General features: G+C 47.6%; 1 protein-coding gene across 1 annotated transcript in view; it reads left to right on the forward strand.

Moving 5' to 3' along the window:
* Positions 1-3375: 3375 nt before the first annotated feature.
* LOC105497427 (NIPA magnesium transporter 1) overlaps positions 3376-26563 on the forward strand; it is a 34030-nt gene continuing 10842 nt past the window's right edge. Inside the window, exons 1-3 of the mRNA XM_011768507.3 lie at positions 3376-3547; positions 16437-16484; positions 17829-17919. Coding sequence (XP_011766809.1) covers positions 3376-3547; positions 16437-16484; positions 17829-17919 — 311 coding nt within the window. The remainder of the gene's footprint in view (positions 3548-16436; positions 16485-17828; positions 17920-26563) is intronic.

The raw sequence follows: 26563 nt of genomic DNA on the forward strand, positions 1-26563 counted from the left end.
AGAGATCACGCCACTGCACTCCAGCCTGGGCGACAGAGTGAGACTCCATCTCAAAATAAATAAAAATAAATAAATAAATAAATAAATACTGGTAGTATTAGTTAAGTGAATATTTGTATTATTTTGGGACTGCTATTGCTGCTGCTTTCACTTGCTTGCTTCTGCTGAAGTTTATGAAATAAGTTTTAACTTTTTTTATAGATATAAAAAAGTTACATATATTATAATTAAAATTATATATATAATTATATGTTATAATACATATAACACATAATATACAATATAACATATAATATACATATATATTATAATACATATAATATATATTATAATACATATTATATATAATACATATAATATACAATATAATACATAATACATATAATATATAATTACAATATATATTATATATTACATATGTTTATTATCATAAATATATTTTATATATACATATTTTTTGAGACAGAGTCTTGCTCCGTCGCCCAGGCTGCAGGCTGGAGTGCAATGGTGGGAAATCAGCTCATTGCAGCCTCTGCCTCCTGGCTCAAGCAATTCTTGTGACTCAACCTCCTGAGTAGCTGGGACCACAGGCTCAGGCTGCCACACAAACTAATTTTTTGTATTTCAGTAGAGACGAGGCTTTCACCATGTTGGCCAGGCTGATCTCGAACTCCTGGCCTCAATGTTATCCACCCGCCTTGGCCTCCCAAAGTACTGGGATTACTGGACATGAGGCACTGAGCCTGGACTTCAGAGGAATATTTAAAAAGAACAAGCAACCACTTCATACCTATTAGGATGGCAAAAAAAAAAAAACCCACAACAACAACAACAACAACAAAGAAAATGAAAAAGACATCCAGAAAATAACAAGTGTTGGTGAGAACATGGAAAACACGGAGCCCACACATTGCTGGTGGGAATGTAAAGTGATATCACTGCTGTGGAAAAGTTTGGCAGTTCCTCAAAAAGTTAAGCGTAGAATTACTATGACTCAGCAATTCCACTCCTAGGTATGTCCTCAAAATAATTTAAATCCGGGACTCATACAGATACATTTACATCAGTGTTCCTTGCAGCATTATTTACAATAGCTAACTGTGGGCAGGTGAATGGATAAACAAAAGGTTGTATATATATAAACAATGGAAGATTACCCAGGCATTTAAAAGAATGAAGCTCCAGCGCATGCTACAATATGGATGAACCTTGAAACCATTATGCTAAGCGAAATAAGCCAGCCATGGAAGGACAAATTTTCTGTGACTCCACTTGTATCACATACCTAGAATAGGCAAATTCATACTGACAGAAAGTAGTTTAGAGGTTATGAGGGACCGGGAGGAGGGAGAAATGGGAAGCGACTGCTTAATGGCTACAGAGTTTCTGTTTGGGGCAACAGGAAGTTTTGGGAACAGATAGTGGTGATGGTTGCACAACACTGTATAAGTGTTAAGGAATGCCATTGAATCATACATTTAAGAGTGGGTAAAATGACATCTGCTATATATGTTACCACAATAAAAAAGAATAAGAAGAAATGGTTATTCATTCAGTATAAAAATTTTCAAGCAGATATATTATGTGATTTGATTTGATTTTTGAGACAGAGTCTTGCTCTGTCCCCCAGGCTGCAGTAGAGTGGCACCATCTCGGCTCACTGCAAGCTCCACCTCCCAGGTTCCTGCCATTCTCCTGCCTCAGCCTCCCGAGTAGCTGGGAGTACAGGCGCCCGCCACCACACCTGGTTAATTTTTTGTATTTTTAGTACAGACGGGGTTTCACCATGTTAGCCAGGATGGTCTTGATCTGACCTCGTGATTCACCCGCCTCGGCCTCCCACAGTGCTGGGATTGCAGGCGTGAGCCACCGCGCTGGGCCCGATTTTATATTTCTTCACAAAATAATAATGCTGTATGCAAAGCTGCCAAAAAGTTTATACTTTCTTGTTTGTTTTTGAGACAGTCTTGCTCTGTTGACCAGCCTTGCGGGTAGTGGTGCAAGAACAGCTCACGGCAACCTCCACCTCAAGCCATCCTCCCACCTCTGCCTACAGACTAGCTGGGGTTGGAGGCAGGAGCCACCACGCCCCGCTAATTACTTTTTTTTTTTTTTTTGGTAGAGACAGGGTCTGGCTATGTTGCCCAGGCTGGTCTTGAACGTCTGAGCTCAAGCGAGCCTCCCACCTCGGCCCCCAAAGTGCTGGGATTACAGGTGTGAGCCACCGTGCCCAGCTTGTAGCATCGTTTATAGTCAAGCAAACCTGGCAGCAACCGGCCAGGCGCGGTGCCTTACGCCTGTAATCACAACACTTTGGGAGGCAGAGGTGGGCAGATCACCTGAGGTCATGAGTTCAAGACCAGCCTGGCCAAGATGGTGAAACCGAGTCTCTACTCAAAACACAAAAATTAGCTGGGCGTGGTGGCGGAGGTCTGTAATCCTAGCTGAGGCTGAGGCAGAGGCTCGCTTGAAGGCAGAAGGTTGCAGTGAGCGGAGATGGCGCCACTGCACTCCAGCCTGGGGGACAGAGCGAGACTCTGTCTCAAAAAAAGAAACCTGGTAGCAACCTAACACTCAACAATGGCTGAATGGTTAGACAAATTATTATACTGTCATTAGAACAACTATATTTATGTAGCGATACAGAAAACTGATTATGATATATTAAATAAAAAGGAAGTTTCGTATATTGTAATCGGAAACATGTAAAAGTATGTATACATATGGGAAGACACCTTAAATACTAATAATTAGGTGAGGGTTGTGGAATTGAGTCACTTTAAAATAATTTTTTCCTATTTTTCAAGCTTTCTGTAATTTTGTTGTAGTTCATCAAAACGAGGAAATCAGACGGTGGGAGCACAAGCCCAGAGCCCCAGCGGCGCTGACTCCAGCGTGAAGAAGGGCGGAGGAGGAACGCCCACCGCCGGGGCTCCCCTCAATCTCCGCAGCAGCTCGCGGGGCTTCGCGCTCCGGGAGGTTGGGCCGGCCTGGGCTGGAGGCTCTGCGGGGAGCGCTGCCCGCGTGTGCGTCCCGCCGCGCTCCGCCGCCCGGATGTTGCAGGGGACCCCGCTCAGAAAGTGTGCGTGTTTCTCCGCGCTGGAAACTTAACCCGGAGTCCTGCATTTGCATTTGCGAAATCTGGGAACCCCTGCCCCACCCAGCGCTTCGCCGGCCCCTCACTGCCGCCGCCTCCCGTGCCACGGCCGTCCCCGCAGCCCTAGACGCCAGTCCCTGGCATCCCCGTCCCGCCCCCGCCCCTCTTCCCGCTCCTCCCCCTCGCCTCGCCTCCCCGGCCCGCGCCTCCCGCTCACCCCCGTCCCGCCCCACGGGCGCGGCGCGCAGGCGCAGGCTCGGAGGGCGGGCGCGGGCGGAATGGGGACTGCAGCTGCGGCAGCGGCGGCGGCGGCGGCGGCCGGGGAGGGGGCGCGTAGCCCGAGCCCCGCCGCCGTGTCGCTCGGCCTGGGCGTGGCCGTTGTGTCGAGCCTGGTGAACGGGTCCACGTTCGTGCTACAGAAGAAGGGCATCGTGCGTGCCAAGCGGCGAGGTAGGGCGGGCGGCGGGCGGCGGGTGGGGGAGGCGGGCGGCGCCGCGGGCGGAGATGGCGGTCGCAGGTGGGGGCGTCCGGGTCAGGGTAGGGGACGCGGCCCGGGCCGGGAGCGCTGCTCGGGCGGGTGCTCCCCGGGGCGGGCCCCGCTGCGCCGCGTTCTGGCGCTCGGGTTCCCGGAGCGGCCCAGGAATCACAGGTGCGCCCGGCGCTTTGCCGCCGCCACGGCTTTTCTCCGTTCCCGGCCTGCTTCGGTGTGCGCGCTTCCCCGGCTGACTTTCTCTCGGTCCAGGCCCTCCCCGCGCCGCCCCGCAGCCCTCGCCTTGCCCGCAACCTGCGGCCGGGAGCCTCCTGCGGACGCGGTCCTGGGGCGCTGGAGCCCGGCGCCCGCCTGGAAGCGCCGCTTCAGCCGACGTGCGCCCGGCTCCGAGGGTCGCTGGGGGAGCGAGACCTGGGATTTCCAGTCCCCCGCAGGGGCCTCGCGGGTGCAGAAGGAAGACCCGGGCGGGCTCTCAGAGCTGTGCGTTCCTGGGGTGCTTGACGGAGCCCGTTGCGGCTTAGACCTGCACCAAATGAATGTAAGTGATCTTCAGTATGGACAACACACGCGGCAGATCCAAAACCAAGCCCCTGCCGAGCCACAGCCATCTCCCAGGTGGATGCCCTGCAGCCCCGCACTCCGTCGTGCAATGCGGGGCCGAGCTCTCTGCCGGTATCCTTTGTGCTGGGAGGCCCCGGAGGGGACGGTGTTGCCAGTGCAGGATGTGGCAGGCTGTGAAACCGCCCGTTTCCATTGCTTCCAGAGGGACTGAGAAAGTCTTGTGGTTCTTGGCGTATTCTCAGAAGAATATTAAGAGCTCCCTGGGAAGGATGTGGCCGCCGAGTCATGGGTTGTGAGAGAAAGTAAACTCGTTTAATAGTTTACATTCCGGAATGCAGGTGAAACTTTCTCTGAGCGAGCCAGTCGTGGCTTGAGAGAAGAGATAAAGGGCCTGACAGTGTCAAATGAAAATATAAAATCATGGATAGTGTAAGGAATTCAGCTTTGAAGTGAAAGCGTAGCGGTCTTCCCATAAAATTTAATTAAGTAGAATTAAATAAAATCAAGTGTGATTTCCCAAGGATGCAGATGTGTCTCTCTCTAAGGCACACACTTGCACACACACCGGAGCCACACTTCAGGGAGCACCTGTCTGTGCCCCAGCACTGGGTGAGATGGTCAACACGCGAGACCTTATTAATAGAGTGGCCTGAGAAAGCTCCTCACCATCCCAATCCACGGCCGTAGCGTGAGCATGAGGAAAACACCACACAAACCGGAGCAGAACAACATCTTGCGGCCGGGCGCAGTGGCTCACGCCTGTAATCCCAGCGCTTTCCGAGGCCGAGGCCGGTGGATCACAAGGTCAGGAGATGGAGACCATCCTAACACTGTGAAACGCTGTCTCTACTAAAAATACAAAAAATTAGCTCGGTGTGGTGGCACGCACCTGTAGTACCAGCTTCTCGAGACGCTGAGGCAGGAGAATCGTTTGAACCCAGGAGACAGAGGTTACAGTGAGCCGAGATCGCACAACTGCACTCAGCCTGGGCGACAGAGCAAGACTCCATCTCAGAAAAAAAAAGAACATTTTGCAGTACACCTGACCAGTCCTCTGTGAAGGTCATGGAATCTGAAAGTGCATCACAACCAGGAGAAGCCTAAGAACACGTGAACACCAAATGTAAGACATTATAGAAAAACGAAGGAAAGCTGAATACAGGCTTTAGTTTTCCAAAAAATTGAGTAAAACTGTGTTGTTTCAACCCAGCCCATGTGGCTCAAAGGAATTGGTGAATAGGAAAATAAACAACAGATCAGCCTTTTAAAAAAGACGTGATAGACTGGGAGCAGTGATTCTTTTTTTTTTTTTTTTGAGACGGAGTCTCGCTCTGTCACCCAGGCTGGAGTGCAGTGGCCGGATCTCAGCTCGCTGCAAGCTCCGCCTCCCGGGTTCACGCCATTCTCCTGCCTCAGCCTCCCGAGTAGCTGGGACTACAGGCGCCTGCCACCTCGCCCGGTTAAGTTTTTGTATTTTTAGTAGAGACGGGGTTTCACTGTGTTAGCCAGGATGGTCTCGATCTCCTGACCTCGTGATCCGCACGTCTCGGCCTCCCAAAGTGCTGGGATTACAGGCTTGAGCCACTGCGCCCGGCCGGAGCAGTGATTCTTAATGAAAAATCCAAAGCACAAAACATGTATTAACACTGGTAAGGTATTGAGAATGATAATACCACCTATCAGATGTTCTAAGAAATCTGTATCCTAAAAATCTTAAAAATGGCTCACGCCTGTAATCCCAGCATTTTGGGAGGCCGAGGTGGGCGGATCATCACGAGTACAGGAGATCGAGACCATCCTGGCTAACATGGTGAAACCCCGTCTCTGCTAAAATACAAAAAATTAGCCGGGCGTCGTGGCAGACACCTGTAGTCCCAGCTACACGGGCGGCTGAGGCAGGAGAATGGTGTGAACCCAGGAGGCGGAGCTTGCAGTGAGCTGAGAGCGTGCCACTGCGCTCCAGCCTGGGCTGCAGAGTGAGACTCCATCTCAAAAAAAAAAAAAAAAAAAAAATTAGCCGAGTGTGGTGGTGCACCTGTAGTCTCAGCTGCTGGGGAGGCTGAGATAGGAGGATGGTTTGAACCCAGGAGGTTGAGGCTGCAGGGAGCCTGCTGGGAGACAGAGTGAGACTGTCTCAAAAAAAAAAAAAAAAAGATGATGTAATAGACACTGGGGACTACTAGACGGGGAGGGTAGAAGACTGGGGTGAGGGTTGAAGAATTACCTGTTGGGTACTGTGTCCACTATTTGGGTGATGAGTTCACTAGAAGCCCACACCCCAGCATTGCACAATATACCCAAAGAACAAACCTGCACATGGTCCCCCTGAATCTCCTCAATGCCAACAACAACAACAAATCATCATTCCTGGCCAATTTTGCTTTATCTATACCCCAGTGCCAACCCCACCCACACCACTGTAGGATTTGTTTTGAAATAGATCCCAAGCAAATTACCATTTCATCTGCATATTTCAATGACTATTTCTTTGTTAAACACAACACCTTTATTGCACCAAAAAATTAAGAGTAATTTTTTAATGTTCTCACATGTCTGGTGAGTGTTTAAATTTCTGTGATTCTCTTAGAAGTTTTGCCCAGTTCATCTTTTAGAATCAGGATGCAGTTAAGACCTACACGTTGGGTGGTACAGCTCTTAATCATGTAATTTTCAAAATGAGGCAGCTGGCTGGGCGCAGCGGCTCACGCCTATAATCCCAGTACTTTGGGAGGCTGAGGTGGGTGGATCACCTGAGGTCAGGAGTTGGAGACCAGCCTGACCAACATGGTGAAACCCTGTCTCTACTAAAAATACAAAATTAGCCAGGTGTGATGTCGCATGCCTGTAATCCCAGCTATTTGGGAGGCTGAAGCAGGAGAATCACTTGAACCTGGGAGGCAGAGGTTGCAGGGAGCCGAGATCACGCCACTGCACTCCAGCTTGGGTGACGAGTGAAACTCTAGCTCGAAAAAGAATAAAAGGCAGCATGCCCTGAGCCCACCCCAGGTGTGCCAGTTTATGTCCTGTGGTTGTGTTCACTCTATTGTGAGCTTGTCCCCCCCGTTAGATGTTCTCTGCAAACATATTCAGGGCTACATGAATGTTTTCGTTCCACTTTTACATGGCATGGGCATTTCCAGTTCCTTACCAGTCCACATGACTGACAGCTCATTATCCTAGATTTTTCTGTTCACATCAGCAGAGCACAGTAGTACAGGTGTCATACCTGACATCTACCTGTCATGTATGAAGGAGTCTGCTAGCTTGGCTTCTGAGCCCTCAGGGGCTTGGGGGCGGTGTTGGTCCCTGTGGTGGGGGAAAGGATGAGAAATTGCCTCTAGTTAAGGCAGAGAGGAAGAGGGGTGCTCTGTAGGGGCAGATACCACGTCTAGTGACCTTTTTTTTTTTTTTTTTGAGAGAGTCTTGCTCTGTCATCCAGGCTGGAATGAAATGGCATGATCTCAGCTCACTGCAGCCTCCACCTCCTGGGTTCAAGCAATTCTCTTGCCTCAGCCTCCCGAGTAGCTGGGACTACAGGCGCCTGCCACCATGCCCGGCTAATTTTTGTATTTTTAGTAGAGACGGAGTTTCACCGTATTGGCCAAGCTGGTCTCGAACTCTTGACCTTGTGATCCACCCACCTCGGCCTCCCAAAGTACTGGGATTACAGGCGTGAGCCACCGTGCCCGGCTGTGACTTTTTATGTCTTTATATTCACTGAGGACTGTGTACAATGACGATTCTCAGTAAATATTTGATAGATGGAACAAATAAATAGAATACAGATACTGCAATGAGCTTCCCTGGAGGGAGGATGGAGAGGAAGAAGCATGTGTTAATATGTGCTGTACTCTTAATTTCCATTTGAAACTGGGAATGACATCTCCCATAGAAACTGCAAGAAGCTTTATTACAGTGGTTAGTTGTATCAGGGTCAGCATTGTGTGGGCTAACCCAGAAATTGAACTTTTTAAATTAAAAAAATTAAGGGCCGGGCACGGTGGCTCATGCCTGTAATCCCAGCACTTTGGGAGGCCAAGGCAGGCAGATCATGAGGTCAGGAGTTCAAGACCAGCCTGACCAGCATGGTGAAATCCCGTCTCTACTAAAAATACAAAAATAGCCAAGCGTGGTGGTGCACGCCTGTAATCACAGCTACTTGGTAGGCTGAGGCAGGAGAATCACTTGAACCCGGGAGGCGGAGGTTGTGGTGAGCCAAGATCGTGCCACTGCACTCCAGCTTGGGTAACAGAGCAAGAGTCCATCAAAAAAAAAAAAAAAATTAAACCACTTTATTGGGGTATGATTAACATATAAAAAGCTGTGCTTGTTTAATGTACACACCTCCATGAGTGCAGGGATAAGTGTGCTACCTGTGAAATCCTCACCACCAAGAAATTTAACTGTTATTTATCAACCATTTCTTTTTTAAGTATTGGGGTATAATTACATAGAGCAAGCTGCATAGATAATAAAGGTACAGTCTGATGAGTTTTGACGAATGAATATGCCTGTGTAACCAACAGCCCAGTGAAGAAATGGATCGTTGCTGCCACCCTAAAAAGTTCCTTGGTGCCCCATCCCCCATACCAAGGTGCCTACTCCTCTGGTACCCATCTGCATAGGTTGAATTAATTTTGCCTGTTCCCATGTTTCATATACATGGAATCATATAGTATGTATTCTCTTACGTCCGCTTTTTTTGCTGGGCATAGTTTCAAGATTCATCATGATGTGGGTATCAGTCATACGTTCTTCTTATTGCTGAGGAGTGTTGTGTTGTTTGAGTACACCAGTTTGTGTATCTCTTCTCCTGTTGGTGAACTTCTTTTGGGGAGTGGGTGGTGACGGAGTCTTGTTCTGTCATCCGTGCTGGAGTTCGGTGGCGCCACCTTGGCTCACTGTAACCTCTGCCTACCGGGTTCAAGCAAGTCTCCTACTTCAGCCTCTCGAGTAGCTGGGATTATAGGCAGCCGCCACCATGCCTGGCTAAGTTTTGTATTTTTAGTAGAGATGGGGTTTCACCACGTTGGCCAGGCTGGTCTCAAACTCCTGACCTCAGGAGACCCACCCACTTCGGCCTCCCAAAGTGCTGGGATTATAGGCGTAAGCTACCATGCCTTGCTGGGTTCTGCCTTATTATTGACTGGTAAGCGTGTGTGTGTGTGTGTGTGTGTGTATACACACACATATATACATATACATTAATACATATAGATATGTTATATATCTATAATCTGGATACAAGTTTTTGTTAGATATAGGGATTGCAAATATTTTCTTTGTGGCTTGCCTTTTCATTTCTTAAAACTGCCTGTTTGTTTTTTTGAGACGGGGTCTCACTCTGTTGCCCAGGCTTGAGTGCAGTGGCACAATCTCGGCTCACTGCAACCTCCGCCCCCCTGTTTCAAGCTATTCTCCTGCCTCAGCCTCCTGAGTAGCTGGGATTACAGGTGCCTGCTACTGAGCCCAGCTAATTTTTGTATTTTTAGTAATTTTGTATTTTTAGTAGAAGACAGGGTTTCACCATCTTGGCCAGGCTGGTCTTGAACTCCTGACCTTGTGATTCACCCGCCCCAGCCTCCCAAAGTGATGGGATTACAGGCGTGAGCCACTGCATCTCGTCTAAAAGTTGGTTTTGAAGAGCAGGAATGTTTAATTTTGTTGAAGTCTAATTTATCTGTTTTTTTCCTATGTGGTTGGTGCTTTTGATCTCTGCCTGAGAAATCTTTGTCTCTTCTCAGGTCACAATGGCATCCTCTTGTGTGTTCTTCGAGCTTCACAGCTTTAGTGTTTACCATTAGGTTTGTAAACTACCTTGAGCTACAGGATGGTCTGAGGCGTGAGTTAAACTTCCGCGTTTTCTCTACAATATCCAGTTGGTCTAGCACCATTTGTTGAGGAGACTTTTCCCATTGAATTGTACTGGTGCTTCATTCAGTCTGTGATCTGGCGGTACATGTATAGATCGATTTCTGAACTCTATTCCGTATTGTTTGTCTATCCTTATGCCAGTACCATACTGTCTTGATTATATAGTTTTATAGTAAATCTTTTTTTTGTTTGTTTGTTTTGTTTTTGAGACGGAGTCTCGCTCTGTCTCCCAGGCTGGAGTGTAGTGGCACGATCTCGGCTCACTGCAAGCTCCGCCTCCTGGGTTCACGCCATTCTCCTGCCTCAGCCTCCCGAGTAGCTGGGACTACAGGCGCCCGCCACCACACCCGGCTAATTTTTTGTATTTTTAGTAGAGACGGGGTTTCACTATGTTAGCCAGGATGGTCTCGATCTCCTGACCTCGTGATCCTCCCACCTCAGCCTCCCAAAGTGCTGGGATTACAGGCGTGAGCCACCGCACCCAGCCTATATTAAATCTTAAAATTAGATAGTATATGTCATAAAACTTTGTTTTTTTCCATAATTGCCAGACTATTTCTTAGGAAAAATAAGTTCTGCATATCTAATAACCAACAGGCAAAACACTTCAAATATTAAATCCATGAGTAAGCTGGTGCACAGCAGTGCTCACATTCACTGCAGTTAATGCCTTCATCTGGTTGTGCTGATGTCAGGAAATAATATTTATTTATTCTTAGTCCTTCTTAGAGAACTCTGTAGGGCCGGGCACGGTGGCTCATGCCTGTAATCCCAGCACTTTGGGAGGCCAAGGTGAGCAGATCATGAGGTCAGGACTTCAAGACCAGCCTGACCAATATGGTGAAACCCCTACTAAAAATACAAAAATTAGCTGGGTATGGTGGTGCAGCCTGTAATCCCAGCTACTCAGGAGGCTGAGGCAGGAGAACTGCTTGAACCCGGGAGTCGGAGGTTGCAATGAGTTGAGATCTTGCCACTGCACTCCAGCCTGGGCAAGACAGTGAGACTCCGTCTCAAAAAAAAGAAAAAAGAAAGAAAAAAAAGAGAACTTTGTAAAAACTATGTAACATCTTTTTTATACATCTTTGAAGTCTAGGCATTAATTTACAAAGAACTACTGATCCACTCTTGCTTGGCTTTTTTTTTTTTTTTTTTGAGACAGAGTCTTGCTCTGTCGCCCAGGCTGGAGTGCAGTGGCCGGATCTCAGCTCACTGCAAGCTCCGCCTCCCGAGTTCACGCCATTCTCCTGCCTCAGCCTCCCGAGTAGCTGGGACTACAGGCGCCCGCCACCTCGCCCGGCTAGTTTTTTGTATTTTTTAGTAGAGACGGGGTTTCACCAGGTTAGCCAGGATGGTCTCGATCTCCTGACCTCATGATCCACCCGCCTCGGCCTCCCAAAGTGCTAGAATTACAGGCTTGAGCCACTGCGCCTGGCCCTTGCTTGGCTTTTATCACCTACTTCTGTTGTTGCTGTTAGGAGCACACATAAGTGGAAGCAATTCTTTTTGTGGAATAATTAGAAGGTAAATACATCGGATGCTCATCTATGTTTTTATGCTGGAAAGCTGTCTTTTAAGGACATTTCTGACACATTTATAACTAAATGGAAGGTCTTAAAGCCACATGCCCCTGGTTGGACAGCATCACTGTCAGTTGATACTGTCATCCTGACAAGGCTCTTTAGTGTTTACACAAACACTTCTTTGTCTTATAGTTTAGCTGTTGTATACGGCTATGCAACTGTCAGCACTCAGGGTTTCCAATGAGAGGAAAACCAATGGAATGTAGTGATCATGCCCTCTGCAGCCCACACCTAGGAGTGGGGGAGGAGGCATGAGTGTGGCAAGACAAACAGCATCCTCTGCATCCTTCAGTGCTGCAGCTCCCTGTTCTTGCTGAGGCCACAGGACCTGAAGATTAATAGAGGACGGTCATCAGCTGGGAAGAGGAGAAGCTTGGGCATAGATACCTACTGAGAGTGCTGGAAAGTGAGCTTTCAGAACAGCAGTGCTTAGGGGCAGCAATGCTTAGGGTGAAACTGTGAAGAAACCCAGTTGTTTTAGATATCCTAACAGATATCTATATATGGCAGGGGCCAAGGGCTAATATGGAATGCAGGCTCCTAGGAGCTCCTGGCTGAAGAAGGAGGAGGGAAAATGGAGCAGCCAGCTCAGTGAGGAAGCTGGGCACATGGCCATGCACTTCCTTCAGGGCGGAACAGAGGGGACACTCCTGGACTGAGGCTCTCAGAGACCATGTGCAGGAGCTTCACTTTTGTTTGTGGCTAGGGGTGTGGGGTAGGTACCTGGATGGAGAAAAACCTGACTTGCTTAATGTCTGTGGATGCAGAAAAATTTTGCCTAATACTGGTTTAAAAGGTGAGGGTGACCTAAACACCTTTTGATTTGTGCAAATCCAAATTCTTGCTGGAGAGTAGAAGTTACAGAGCCTGCAATGCTTGGAACTGAACCGGACCCTTTGGGAAAAAAACAAAAGCCATTTTGTTCACTTTACCATTCCTGTGTACCTGGTATCGCAGGTTCCTCTCCATTTTGTGACTCTTGACATTTTACAAACTGCCAAAAGCATATACTATGTGATTATCAGTGTTGGGATAACCATAGCACTGAAAGCGGGGAGCCTGTGGGCCTCATTGCACTGGTCACTGTCGTCCGTGGACCACCTTTCACTGCAGGAGGGTCACACAGTCCAGCTGCTGTAGCAGGAATCCCATGACTTCACAAAAACTCCTGACCAAACCGTGTTGATTACAATAAAAGGACAGCTGGGCGCAGTGGCCCATGCCTGTAATCCCAGCTACTTGGGAGGCTGAGGCAGAAGAATCGCTTGAACCTGGGAGGTGGAGGTTGCAGTGAACTGAGAGACCATGCCACTACACCCCAGCCTGGGCAACAGAGTGAGACCCTGTATCAAAAAGAAAAAAACAAAATCTAAAAACCCCCAAAAAAACAAAATCAAAAGTTGGTTCTTTGAAAAGAACAATGAAATTGACAAACCTTTCGCTAGACCAAGCAAAAAAGAAGAATCAAATTACTAAAATTAGGAATGAAAAAGGAGATATTTTCTGTATGCCCATCTTAGGATAATTTCCACAGAGTTTAAATTCACTTTTTTTTTTTGAGATGGAGTCTCGCTCTGTTGCCCAGGCTGGAGTGCAGCGCGCAATATTGGCTCACTGCAAGCTCCGCCTCCTGGGTTCATGGCATTCTCCTCCCTCAGCCTCTGGAGTAGCTGGGACCACAGGCACCCACCACTACGCCCAGCTAAAATTTTGTATTTTTTTTTTCAGTAGAGATGGGATTTCACTGTGTTAGCCAGGTTAGTCTCGATCTCCTGACTTTGTGATCCGCCTACCTTGGCCTCCCAAAGTGCTGGGATTACAGGCGTGAACCACCGCGCCCGGCCCACTTTTTAAAGTACTTTATTTATTAGTTATGGTGGTTTTGTTGGGAAACTGGTCCACAGAGTTTTCATACCAGTATTCTGGACCTGATGACCTTTCACTCAAGTATTTGGCATGCATTTTGGGATAGCCACTTTGATGAGCACATTTAGAAATCTAACATTGATTCTGTATTAATAGCTGACTCTCCTGCAGTGCCCACCATGGGACATTCTTAAGCTACGCTAAACTTTCTGCTTCATAGGACACCCTGGGTCCTGTTTGTATGAGATACACTGAGGGACACAGGACAGGAGCCCCCGTGGTGCCAGGCTCTCCTCTCCAGTGGAGCCTGGCCGCAGAGGCAGAGCATGGCTCGGCTGGGAAGACAGCTGCAGCAGGCAGGCAGCACAGCTGATGCTGGTGACTTTGACCACTTGGCTTAGCCAGTGTCCACCAGGCTTTTCTGTAAAAATAACTTTTTCTGTTTGTAATTAATAAGAAAAACCTATGGAGGTGACTCAATGAATTTTCATTAACTTGTTTTAGTATCCATTGATGATTCTGCCTAAATCAGTTTTTACTGTGATGTGATCAAATTGCAATATTCTTTTTTTGTTTTTTGAGACAGGGTCTCACTCTGTCACCCAGGCTGGAATGAAGTGGCGTGATCATGGCTCACTGCAGCCTCATCCTCCTGGGCGCAAGCGATTCTCCTGTCTCAGCCTGCTAAGTAGCTGGGACCACAGGCATGCACTACCACACTCAGCTAATTTTTAAATTTTTTCGTGGAGATAGAGTCTTGCTGTGTTGCCAAGGCTGACCTTGAACTCAGGCTCAAGTGATGGTCCTGCCTCAGCCTCCCAAAATACTGGGATTACAGGTGTCAGCCCCCGGGCTCAGCCCCATTTCATTTTGAAAGTACTTTTTGTAATGCCTGTAGCTCTGCTGCTCCATTAAGCAGGCTGGCAGGCTGTATGTTTATACTAAATTGTGGTTTTACTACTGAGAATAAAAACAATTAGAATTAGTTACTGCGACTGGGCTCGGTGATTCACACCTGTAATCACAGCACTTTGGGAGGCCGAGGTGGGCAGATCACTTGAGGCCAGGAATTGAAGATCAGCCTGGCCAATATAGCAAAATCCCATCTCTACTAAAAATACAAAAATTAGCCGCACGTGGTGGCCCACACATGTAATCCCAGCTACTTGGGAGGCTGAAGCATGAGAATCGCCTGAACCTAGGAGGCAGAGGTTGTAGTGAGCCGAGATCGTGCTACTGCACTCCAGCCTGGGCGACAGAGTGAGACTCCATCTCAAAGAAAAGGAAAAAGAAAAAAGAATTCATTACTGTAATCTGCAATTAACAAAAAATCTCCTCAAAAAATGCTCAGCAGGCCAGACGTGGTGCACGCCTGTAATCACAGCACTTTGGGAGGCTGAGGCAGTTGGATCGCCTGAGGTCAGGAGTTCGAGACCAGCCTGACCAATTTGGTGAAACTCTGTCTCTACTAAAAATACAAAAATTAGCCAGGCGTGGTGGCATGCTTCTGTAGTCCCAGCTACTCGGGGGACTGAGACAGGAGAATTGTTTGAACCCGGGAAGCGGAGGTTTCAGTGAGTCAGCATCGCACCGGTGCACTCCAGCCTGGGTGACAGAATGAGGCTCCATCTCAAAAAAAAAAAAAGTGCTTAGCATTTTGCCGTATATGAAGGACAAATGTGTCTCAAAGGTTGGGAGACCTCTCACCATAGACGCCTGTTGAGAGGCAGGGGGAGGGAGGAAGGTGCTGGGTCTCCGCCTCCCCTGCGTGGGATGGTTGGGGTAACCTGAGAGGATGCTGGGCAAGTCTCAGGTCAAATGTCAGAGCATCACGTGAGTGTAAGGATGTGGTACCTGCATGGCTGAAAGAAGAGTCATATCAGAAGAGTTATACATAATGAAAATTGAGTAACTTGTTTAAGCAGGAAGTCATTAAACCCTATGATAATAAAATTCTTATGTAAATGGGCTACAGTAAATGCATGAGAGAGTTGGACTGTAAAGACTCAAACCCTTTTGAGATAAAAATAAAACTCCATCGAAGGAATATCTGTCTTTGTGGTAGCTTGTTGGGTGAAAGAAAACTGATGTATAAAGATTTCATTTCCTTATTTGGGTCAGCTTGTGTTGGTTGCAAAAAATACCTTGACTTTGCCACTTTCAGTGGTCTCTAATGCTGCTATTTATAAATGAAAGATTCTCTTTAGGGTGAATAAACAGTATGACACTCATTCTTTTCTTTTCTTTTTTTTTTTTTTTTGAGAGGGAGTCTTGCTCTGTCTTCCAGGCTGGAGTGAGGGGCACCATCTCGGCTCCCTGCAAGCTCCGCCTCCCGGGTTCCTGCCATTTTCCTGCCTCAGCCTCCCGAGTAGCTGGGACTACAGGCATGCACCACTGCACCCAGCTAACTTTTTGTATTTTTAGTAGAGACGGGGTTTCATCGTGTTAGCCAGGAAGGTCTTGATCTCCTGACCTCGTGATCCGCCCGTCTCGGCCTCCCAAAGTGCTGGGAATAGAGGCTTGAGCCACCGCGCCCGGCCCATTCTTTTCTGTTTTAGTTTTCATGTCAAAAGTTTCTCGCGGCCGGGCGCGGGGGCTCAAGCCTGTAATCCCAGCACTTTGGGAGGCCGAGACGGGTGGATCACGAGGTCAGGAGATCGAGACTATCCTGGCTAACATGGTGAAACCCCGTCTCTACTAAAAATACAAAAAACTAGCCGGGCGAGGTGGCGGCGCCTGTAGTCGCAGCTACTCGGGAGGCTGAGGCAGGAGAATGGCGTGAACCCGGGAGGCGGAGCTTGCAGTGAGCTGAGATCCGGCCACTGCACTCCAGCCCGGGTGACAGAGCAAGACGCCGTCTAAAAAAAAAAAAAAAAAAAAAAGGTTTCTCGCTTGTAAACCTCTTCCTGACATACGTAGCTTGTAAACCCACTTTCCTGACATTTTTTATCTCCTTCTTTTATAGGTACTTCCTATTTAACAGACATTGTGTGGTGGGCTGGCACAATCGCAAGTAAGTAGCCTGTGTGGCGAAGTCTGGTCTTTTCCTTTCTTAGACTCCATCACTGGTCTGGGCAGAGCTGCAGCGGCTGGGCTAGGGTGGCTCTGTTCTTTGGAAGAGGGTGTCACGTGGCCTCTCCCCGGACCCTAAGCCTGCCTTTCAGTTCAGATGTCCCTGCTCCCCTTCCTCCCAGGATGAGAGTGTAGAAGGACAACTTAGGAGCTGGTGGAGGCCCCTACTGCCCACGATTAGCCGTGAATTCAGTCCAGGCTGATCTGTCCTGAGCCCGAAGAAATTAAAACAGCTCCTGCTCACTCGTGTAGTTGGGCTGTTGGCATTTGGTGAAATTCCATGTTAGGCCGCCTTGTTTTTCCCAGCACAGTTGGTTTAACAGAGTTTCACGACTCAAAGATCAGGTCATGTGCTATAATGTAAAGATAAATAATATTATTAAATGAGTTCAGAACTCTAAAGGTATTATAAAGGACAATTGTCTCTGAAATTCAGAAACATTGTGTTTGGCCAGGCATGGTGGCTCACACCTGTAATCCCAGCACTTTGGGAGGCTGAGACAGGTGGATTGTTTGAGCCTAGGATTCAAGACCAGCCTGGGAAACATGGCAAAACCCTGTCTGTACAAAAACAAAAATTAGCTGGGCATGGTGATATGTGCCTGTTTCACAGCTATTTGGAGGCTGAGGTGGGAGGATTGCTTGAGCCTGGGAGGTGGAGGCTGCAGTGAGCCAAGATCACGCCAGTGCACTCCAGCCTGGGTGACAGAGCAAGACTCTGTCTCAAAAGAAAAAAAAGAAACATCATATACTTTGTCACATTTGTCTTTTAATACGACATTACGTGGCAATACCAATTCTGTTCCTTGAAGAGCTCCTCTCAGCTCTGTCCGGGTGATGTCCTGCTGCAGTCTTGTGTGGCAGTGCTGTATCCTCTTGCTATGCCAGTGGCCTGTCACCGTGGCCAGCTGCCTATGCCGGAGTAGATCCCAGACCACTAGAGGGTGCACAGGAAGTTCTGCCTGATTTGTGTGAAAACAAGGATGTGTTAGGAGAGTGGAGATACGCCCAGTGCCACGCCCATTTCAGTCACTGCTGGTTAGATTCGGCATTTTCCATGGAGAGCTGAACCTACTCACCCGACTGATGGGACCAGTGAAGGTGTGGGGCCTGACCTCTGACCCATGACCCCTTAAATGTGCAGGTGACACCCCAGATGTGATTCTTCACAAGTAATGGGAGTGAAGTAGCCCTTTTGGAGCAGAGCCTTGCAAAATTCAACTCTGATCAGTGCTAAACGAGAGCTCTGTAATTGCAAGCGGTATCCTTGTGATTTTCTTGACAGTGGCTGTTGGCCAGATTGGAAACTTCCTGGCTTACACGGCAGTCCCCACGGTCCTGGTGACTCCCCTGGGCGCCCTCGGAGTGCCGTTCGGGTGAGAGCCAAGATTTTGTTTGATGTTTAATGTGTAGTGTAGGTATAACAACTTTTCATTTTAAATGTTTCTGTTAAAATAATAAGAGCAAAGTTGTAACAACAGGTAGATCTTCAGGCCAGGCAGAGTGGCTCACGCCTGTAATCCCAGCACTTTGGGAGGCCAAGGAGGGTCAATTACTTGAGGTCAGGAGTTTGAGACCAACCTGGCCAACATGGCGAAACCCTGTCTCTACTAAAAATACAAAAAATTAGCCGGGCGTGGTGGCGACCACCTGTAGTCCCAGCTACTCGGGAGGGTGAGGCACAAGAATTGCTTGAACCTGGGGGGCAGAGGTTGCAGTGAGTTGAGATGGCACCTTAGCACTCAAGCCTGGGAGACAGAGCGAGACTCTGCCTGAAAAAAAAGAGAGAAGATAGATCTTCGGTATTCTACTCTGTATTGTTTAATTTTATCCCTTCAAATATAGTTCTGGGTATTAACTCTTTTCTTAGACATTTAGTATATTTGAAATTCTAACTCATTCATGCATCTCAGTGAATCTGCTGCTCGCATGCTTCTGGCCGCTGTCCTGGAGTACATCTTAGAGACTAGAGAGTCTTCTGACACCTTGGCACGTTATTCTGAGAACTCATTAAGCAAAATGAGTCACTTGGTGTTTTATTGGGGTGCTTAGCATTTCTTGCTGGATGCCGGCCAGTCCCCACCTCAGCCCAGGTACAGAGGTTGGGATGAATAACACACGGCCCCAGTGGATGTGGAATAGGGTTTATGACTGACGCAGTCAGCAGCACATGGATTTTCTTTTTTTTTTTTTTTTTTTTTTTTGAGACGGAGTCTCGCTCTGTCGCCCAGGCTGGAGTGCAGTGGCGCAATCTCGGCTCACTGCAAGCTCTGCCTCCCGGGTTCACGCCATTCTCCTGCCTCAGCCTCCCGAGTAGCTGGGACTACAGGCCGTCCGGCTAATTTTTTTTCTATTTTTAGTAGAGACGGGGTTTCACCATGGTCTCGATCTCCTGACCTTGTGATCCGCCCACCTCGGCCTCCCAAAGTGCTGGGATTACAGGCGTGAGCCACCACGCCCGGCCAGGGTCTTTTTTTTTTTTTTGAGACGGAGTCTCACGCTGTCGCCCAGGCTGGAGTGCAGTGGCGCCATCTCGGCTCACTGCAAGCTCCGCCTCCCGGGTTCCCGCCATTCTCCTGCCTCAACCTCCTGAGTAGCTGGGACTACAGGCGCCCGCCACCGCGCCCGGCTAATTTTTGTATTTTTAGTAGAGACGGGGTTTCACTGTGGTCTCGATCTCCTGACCTTGTGATCCACCCGCCTCGGCCTCCCAAAGTGCTGGGATTACAGGCTTGAGCCACCGCGCCCGGCCTAGCACATGGATTTTCTTAGGAGAAGGGCCCGGGTTTGGTGGGGTTTTTTGTTTTGTTTTTTTTTTTTTTTTTTGAGGCGGAGTCTCGCTCTGTCGCCCAGGCTTGAGTGCGGTGTCGCGACCTCAGCTCACTGCATGCTCCGCCTCCCGGGTTTACGCCATTCTCCTGCCTCAGCCTCCTGAGTAGCTGGGACTACAGGTGCTGCCACCTCGCCTGACTAGTTTTTTGTATTTTTAGTAGAGACGGGGTTTCACCGTGTTAGCCAGGATGGTCTCGATCTCCTGACCTCGTGATCCACCCGTCTCGGCCTCCCAAAGTGCTGGGATTACAGGCTTGAGCCACCGCGCCCGGCCACCTTTGGGTTTTTATTGTTAGGGGGTGGGGTGGACTGGACTGGGGGTGGTTTGCATGCTTAGGCCGGGCTGGCATGGATTGTAGTTTTTGCCCATGCCAAGTGACCGAGGACTCGGGTCTGAGGACTCTAGGGACCCAGGGTGTGTGCAGGCTCTTTTTTAAAATTTTAATTTAATTTTCTTATTATTAAATTTTAAACATTTTATTTCTCCATTTTAAATCATCCTTTTAATTGATACACGTGAGTAGGCTTCTTATCAGGTTGCCCGAATGTGGGGCAAAGGGGAAAGGGCAGGGAATGGGAACTTGAGGGCTGCAAGCTATTAAACATTGCAACTAGAGTCTCTACTTACTGTGAAAATGATTTATGAGATACTTATTAAATAACATATATCCTTGTGTGAACCTGTTTATATTCTGATTTGTCTTTGAAGAAATCATTATAAATAGAAATAGGGTAGAAGAGAAATAAAATCCAAGTTTCTAACTCATGGATACGTTGGTTTCCTGCTGTATTCCGGACAGACGCCCAATTCCTTGCAGAGAAGTGTGTCCATGATGGATGTATTGAAGTTTACACCTTAGAGTCCCTTAGGCATTGGGGTTCTGTGACCTAAATACCACGTTTTTCACATGTGACGCTTGGAGAGTGTGTGGGGGGCACATTTTTCTCGAGAATACGTACACCGCTATCGTGTGGCTTGGCGTCACTTTGCGTTTTGGACGGCTCTGAGGCGCTGCGAGGGCAAGAGTGTTCTCACTTTGGGAATCACTCCTCAGCTTCGGCCACCCGTCCCCCGAAAGATAATCAGGCAGATAAACAACCTGACCTGGTGATCTGGGCACGTGGCACATTGAATGCACATATACTAAAATGCTTTGCTCAGTTAATTTCCTTAGAACTGTTCTCGTGCACATTGATGATTAAGTCACTTTGCCAGAAACGTTCGCTGCTCCACGTCTGCAGGAGGTGTTACTCCCATGTCAGATGGGATTCTGGATAAAAAGCGTGTCTTCAACTCGGAGTCCCAGGAAGACCTTTTCTTTTAAACAGAATAAAACTAAAATTAATTTGGAAAAAAAATCTAAGATGATTATCAAAGTGTGCATATATGTATGTATATATGTTTTGTTTTGTTTTTTGGTGTTTTTTTGAGACAGTCTCGCTCTGTCGCCCAGGCTGCGCCCGGGCTGGAGTGCAGTGGTGCGATCTCGGCTCACTGCCAGTTCTGCCTCCTGGATTCACACCATTCTCCTGCCTCAGCCTCCTGAGTAGCTGGGACTACAGGCGCCCTCCGCCACGCCCGGCTAATTTTTTGTATTTTTAGTAGAGATGGGGTTTCACCGTGTTAGCCGGGATGGTCTTGATCTCCTGACTTTGTGATCTGCCCGCCATCCTCCCAGAGTGCTGGGATTACAGGCCTGAGCCACTGCGCCCGGCCGATATGTATGTATATATGTATATTTTAAAAGCAGTTCTGTTCTTGATAGTGGGATGGGGTTGCTGGAATTACATAGAAACAGAAATGAAAAGAATGTGGCACTGGAAAAGTAAGTCTGTGTAGCAGTGAATAGAATAGAGAGCTCCCAAATAGGTTCACTTATTTCTGTAATAGTGTAATGCATGATAAAGTAATCGTCTGCACATGCTGTGTCTAAAAAGAGGTTTAAAAAACTTTTGGGAAATATTTTCAAATTACAGAAAGGACACAGGATTAAGAATAACCAAAGCGGCCGGGCGTGGTGGCTCACGTCTGTAATCCCAACTCTTTGGGAGGCCGAGGCGGGCAGATCACGAGGTCAGGAGATCGAGACCATCCTGGTGAACACGGTGAAACCCCGTCTCTACTGAAAATACAAAAAAAAAATTAGCCGGGCGTGGTGGCGGGCGCCTGTAGTCCCAGCTTCTAGGGAGGCTGAGGCAGGAGAATGGCGTTAATCCGGGAGGCGGCGGAGCTTGCAGTAAGCGGAGACCACTGCACTCCAGCCTGGGCGACAGAGCGAGACTCCATCTCAAAAAAAAAAAAAAAAAAGAATAACCAAAGCAATGCCCATCTCCCCTTACCAGACACACCTGCTGCTAAACATCTGACCCACTTGCCTCATCATACACTTTCTCTGTATCTGAGTGTCTCAGTCTCAGCACTGTGGATGCTTGAAGCCAGGTAACTCTGTTGAGGGAGGCGTTCTGTGCATTGTATGGTGTTTAGCAGCATCCTGGCCTTCATCTCCCAGATGCCAGTAGCACTCAACCTCCCCAGATGTCTCCAGACATTGGCTGATGACCCCGGGGGGCCCTGGTCAAGAACCACTATTCTATATGAATGTGATGTGACTGTTTTTTCCTGTTTTTTTAAAAAAATCCATTTTAGCATAAGTTATGATTCTTTACCCCTAAACACATCAATTAGTATTTTCTGAGACTAGAGATATTCAGATACTCTCCTAATAACCACAGTACAATGATCAATTTCGACAAATTCAACCTTGTTATGATACATGCATCAAATCAGCCTCCATATTCCAGTTTTGACAATTGACCTGTTATGCCGTTATTTTATATCATTATCTTTTATACCATTATTTTTCTTCTAGTACAAGATCCAGGCCATGTGTGGTGTGATTCGTGCCTGTAATCCCAGCACTTTGAGAGGCCAAGGCAGGTGGATCACTTGAACCCAGGGAGACCAGCCTGGCCAACATGGCAAAACAGTGTCTCTACTAAAAATACAAAAATTAGCCAGGTGTGGTGACACACACCTGTAATCCTAGCTACTTGGTTGGCTGAGGCACCAGAATTGCTTGAAGCTGAGAGGTGGAGGTTGCAGTGAGTTGAGATCAAACCACTCCTCCAGCCTGGGTGACAGAGCAAAACTCTGTCCCCTCCCCGCAAAAAAAAGATAGAGAAAAAATAAAGCTCATTGAAAAAAAAAAAAAAACTATGAACCAATTCTCTTATGAATATAGATGGAGCAATTTTGCACAAAATACTAACCAATTGGATCCAACAATATATAAAAAGGATTATACAAGTGGGATTTATCCCCGGAATGCAAAGTAGATTTAGCATTGAAAATAAATTAGTGTAATATACCACAGCAACAGAATAATCACCATGTGACCATCTCAAAAGACACACAAAGATTATGTAGTAAAATTCAATACTCTTTTATGATGCAAACTCTCAGTATGCTAGGAATAGAAAATAACTTCCTAAACTGACAGAGGGCCTCTGTGAAAGTGCCCCAGCTAACATCATACTTAATAAGATCAGGAAGAAACAAGCTGTCTACTTTCACCTCATCTATTCATGATTGTGCTAGATGTTATAGCGAAAGCAATTAGGCAAGCAAACGAATTAAAAGGCATTCATATTGGAAAGAAAAGGAAGAAGTTAATTGCCTTTATTGGCAGAAGACCTGATTTTTTTTTTTTTTTAGTCAGAGTCTCGCTGTGTTGCCAGGCTGGAGTTCAGCTGCATGATCTCAGCTCACTGCAACCTCCGTCTCCCGAGTTCAAGTGATTCTCCTTCCTCAGCCTCCCAAGTAGCTGAGACTACAGGTGAGCGCCACCATGCCCAGCTAATTTTTGTATTTTTAGTAGAGATGGGGTTTCACCATGTTAGCCAGGATGGTCTCAATCTCCTGACCTCATGATACGTCCGCCTCGGCCTCCCAAAGTGCTGGGATTACAGGTGTGAGCCACCATACCCGGGCTTTTCTTCTTTTCTTTTTTTTTTTTTAGATGGGATCTCAGTCTGTCGCCTAGGGTGGAGTGCAGTGGTGTGCTGTCGGCTCACTGCAACCTCTGCTTCCTGGGTTCAAGTGATTCTCCTGCCTCAGCCTCCCAAGGAGCTTGGATTACAGGTGCCGGCCAGCATGCACAGCTAATTTATGTATTTTTAGTAGAGATGGGGTTTTGCCATGTTGGCCAGGCTAGTCTTGAACTCCTGACTTCAGGTGACCCACCCACCTCAGCCTCCCAAAATGCTGGGATTACAGGCATGAGCCACCACACCTGGCAGAGGACCTGATCTTGTATAGAGCGTCCTAAAGAGTCAACTAAGAAATTATTAGAACTAATAAGTTTAGCAAGGTTGATGGACACAAGATCAATATATAAATATTACGTCTGAGGCCGGGCGCAGTGGCTCATGCCTGTAATCCCAGCACTTTGGGAGGCTGAGACGGGCAGATCACTTGAGGTCAGGAGTTTGAGACCAGCCTGGCCAACATGGTGAAACCCTGTCTCAACCAAAATACAAAAAATACTAACCAGGCGTGGTGGCACATGCCTGTAGTCCCAGCTACTCGGGAGGCCGAGGCAGGAGAATCGCTTGAACCAGGGATGTGTGGAGGTTTCAGTGAGCCGAGATTGTGCCACTGCACTCCAGCCTGGGCGACAGAGTGAGACTCTGTCTCCAAAAAAAAAAAAAAAAATTACATCTGCCAGGCGCGGTGGCTCACGCCTATAACCCCAGCACTTTGGGAGGCTGAGGTGGGTGGATCACCTGAGGTAAGGAATTTGAGATCGGTCTGACCAATGTGGTGAAACCCCATCTCTCGTAAAAATGCAAAATGAGCCAGGCATGGTGGCACATGCCTGTAATCCCAGCCACTCGGGAGGCTGAGGCAGGAGAATTGCTTGAACCGAGGAGGCAGGGGTACAGTGAGCCGAGATCAGGCCATTGCACTCCAGCCTGGGCAACAAGAGCGAAATTCCATCTCAAAAAAAAAAAAATTACATCTATGTACAGTAGCAGTAAGCAAACCAAAAATGAAATTAAGAAAGCAATTTCATATACAGTAGCACCAAAATGAATGAAATACTTAAATATAAATTTAACTGGCCGGGCGCGGTGGCTCACGCCTGTAATCCCAGCACTTTGGGAGGCCCAGGTGGGCGGATCACAAGGTCAGGAGATCGATACCATCCTGGCTAACATGGTGAAACCCCATCTCTACTAAAAATACAAAAAATTACTCAGGCATGGTGGTGGGAGCCTGTAGTCCCAGCTATTTGGGAGGCCGAGGCAGGAGAATGGCGTGAACCTGGGAGGCGGAGCTGGCAGTGAGCCGAGATCGTGCCACTGCACTCCAGCCTGGACGACAGAGCGAGACTCTGTCTCAAAAAATAAAAGAATAAATTTAACAAAGGAAGTACAAAACTCATACTCCAAAATCTATAAAAACCCTCTTAAAAGAAATTAAAGACCTAAGTAAATTGTCCATATTTACAAATCAGAATTAATATTATTCAGATGGCAGTAGTCCCATATTCATCTACAGATTCAATATAATTTATATCAAACTCCTAGCTGAATTCCTTTTTTTTTTTTTTTTTTTTTTTTTGAGACAGAATCTTGCTCTGTTGCCCAGGCTGGGGTGCAGTGGCCAGATCTCAGCTCACTGCAAGCTCCGCCTCCTGGGTTTAGACCATTCTCCTGCCTCAGCCTCCCGAGTAGCTGGGACTACAGGCGCCCGCCACCTCGCCCGGCTAGTTTTTTTTTTGTATTTTTTAGTAGAGACGGGGTTTCACCGTGTTAGCCAGGATGGTCTTGATCTCCTGACCTCGTGATCCGCCCGTCTCGGCCTCCCAAAGTGCTGGGACTCACACTTCCCGGTTTCACAACACTGTATGAAACTACAGTAATCAAAACAGTGTGGTCACCTGGGCAACGTAGTGAAACCCCCATCCCTGTAAAAAATTAGTCAGGCATACGGCACATACCTGTGGTCCTAGCTACTCAGGAGGCTGAGGCAGGAGGATTGCTTGAGCCTGGGAGTTGGAGGCTACAGTTAACTGTGATCATGCCCCTATCCTCCAGCCTAGGTGGCAGAGCGAGTCCATCTCAATACCCAAACAAACAAAAACCCAATGTGGTACTGGGATAAGGAAAGACATGTAAATCAATAGAATATAATTGAGATTCTAGAAACAAACGCTCACGTTTACAGTCAATTGATTTTTGCCAGTGGTACCAAGACAATTTAGTGGGGGAAAGAATAGTCTTTTCAACACATGATGCTAAGCCAGGTGGATATCCACTTGCAAGTGAATGAAAGTGCGCTCCTGCCTCACACCGTATACAGACGTCAACTAAGAACAAATCAAAGACTTAGATGTAAGAACTAAACTTGTAAAACCCTTAGAAGTAAACATCGGTGTAAGTCTTTATGACCTTGGATTAGGTGATGGTTTCCTAGGTATGACACTTAAAGCACAAAAGCACAAACAATAGAAGAAAAATAGATACATTGGATATCATCAAAATTAAAAATTTTTGTGCTTAAAAGGATGCCAGCAATGAATTGAAAACTCATGGAGTGGGAGAAAAAATTTCAAAGTATATGTCTGATAAGGGACTTGTAGTTAGAATATATAAAAACTTTTGCCAGGCACAGTGGCTCACACCTGTAATCCCAGCACTTTGGGAGGCCAAGGCGGGTGGATCATGAGGTCAGGAGTTCGAGACCAACCTGGCCAACATGGTGAAACCCCATCTATACTAAATACAAAAAGTTAGCCTGGCATGGTGGCACATGCCTGTAATCCAGCTACTTGGGAGGCTGAGGCAGGAGAATTGTTTGAATCCAGGAGGCGGAGGTTGCATTGAGCCGAGATTGCGCCATTGCACTCCAGCCTGGGCAAGAAGAGGGAAACTGTCTCAAAAAAACGAAACAAAATGAAACAAAAACTCTTACAATGCATCAGTAAAAAGTCAGATAACCCAATTAAAAATGGCACTGTCGGCCAGGCGCAGTGGCTTATGCCTGTAATCCCAGACTTTCGGAGGCCGAGGTAGGTGAGTCACTTGAGGTCAGGAGTTTGAGACCAGCCTGGCCAACATGGTGAAACCCCGTCTCTACAATAAAAAAACACCCGGGGCCTGGTGGTGAGCACCTGTAATCCC

This window comes from Macaca nemestrina, chromosome 7 (genome assembly GCF_043159975.1).
Source record: "Macaca nemestrina isolate mMacNem1 chromosome 7, mMacNem.hap1, whole genome shotgun sequence".
NCBI lineage: Eukaryota > Metazoa > Chordata > Mammalia > Primates > Cercopithecidae > Macaca > Macaca nemestrina.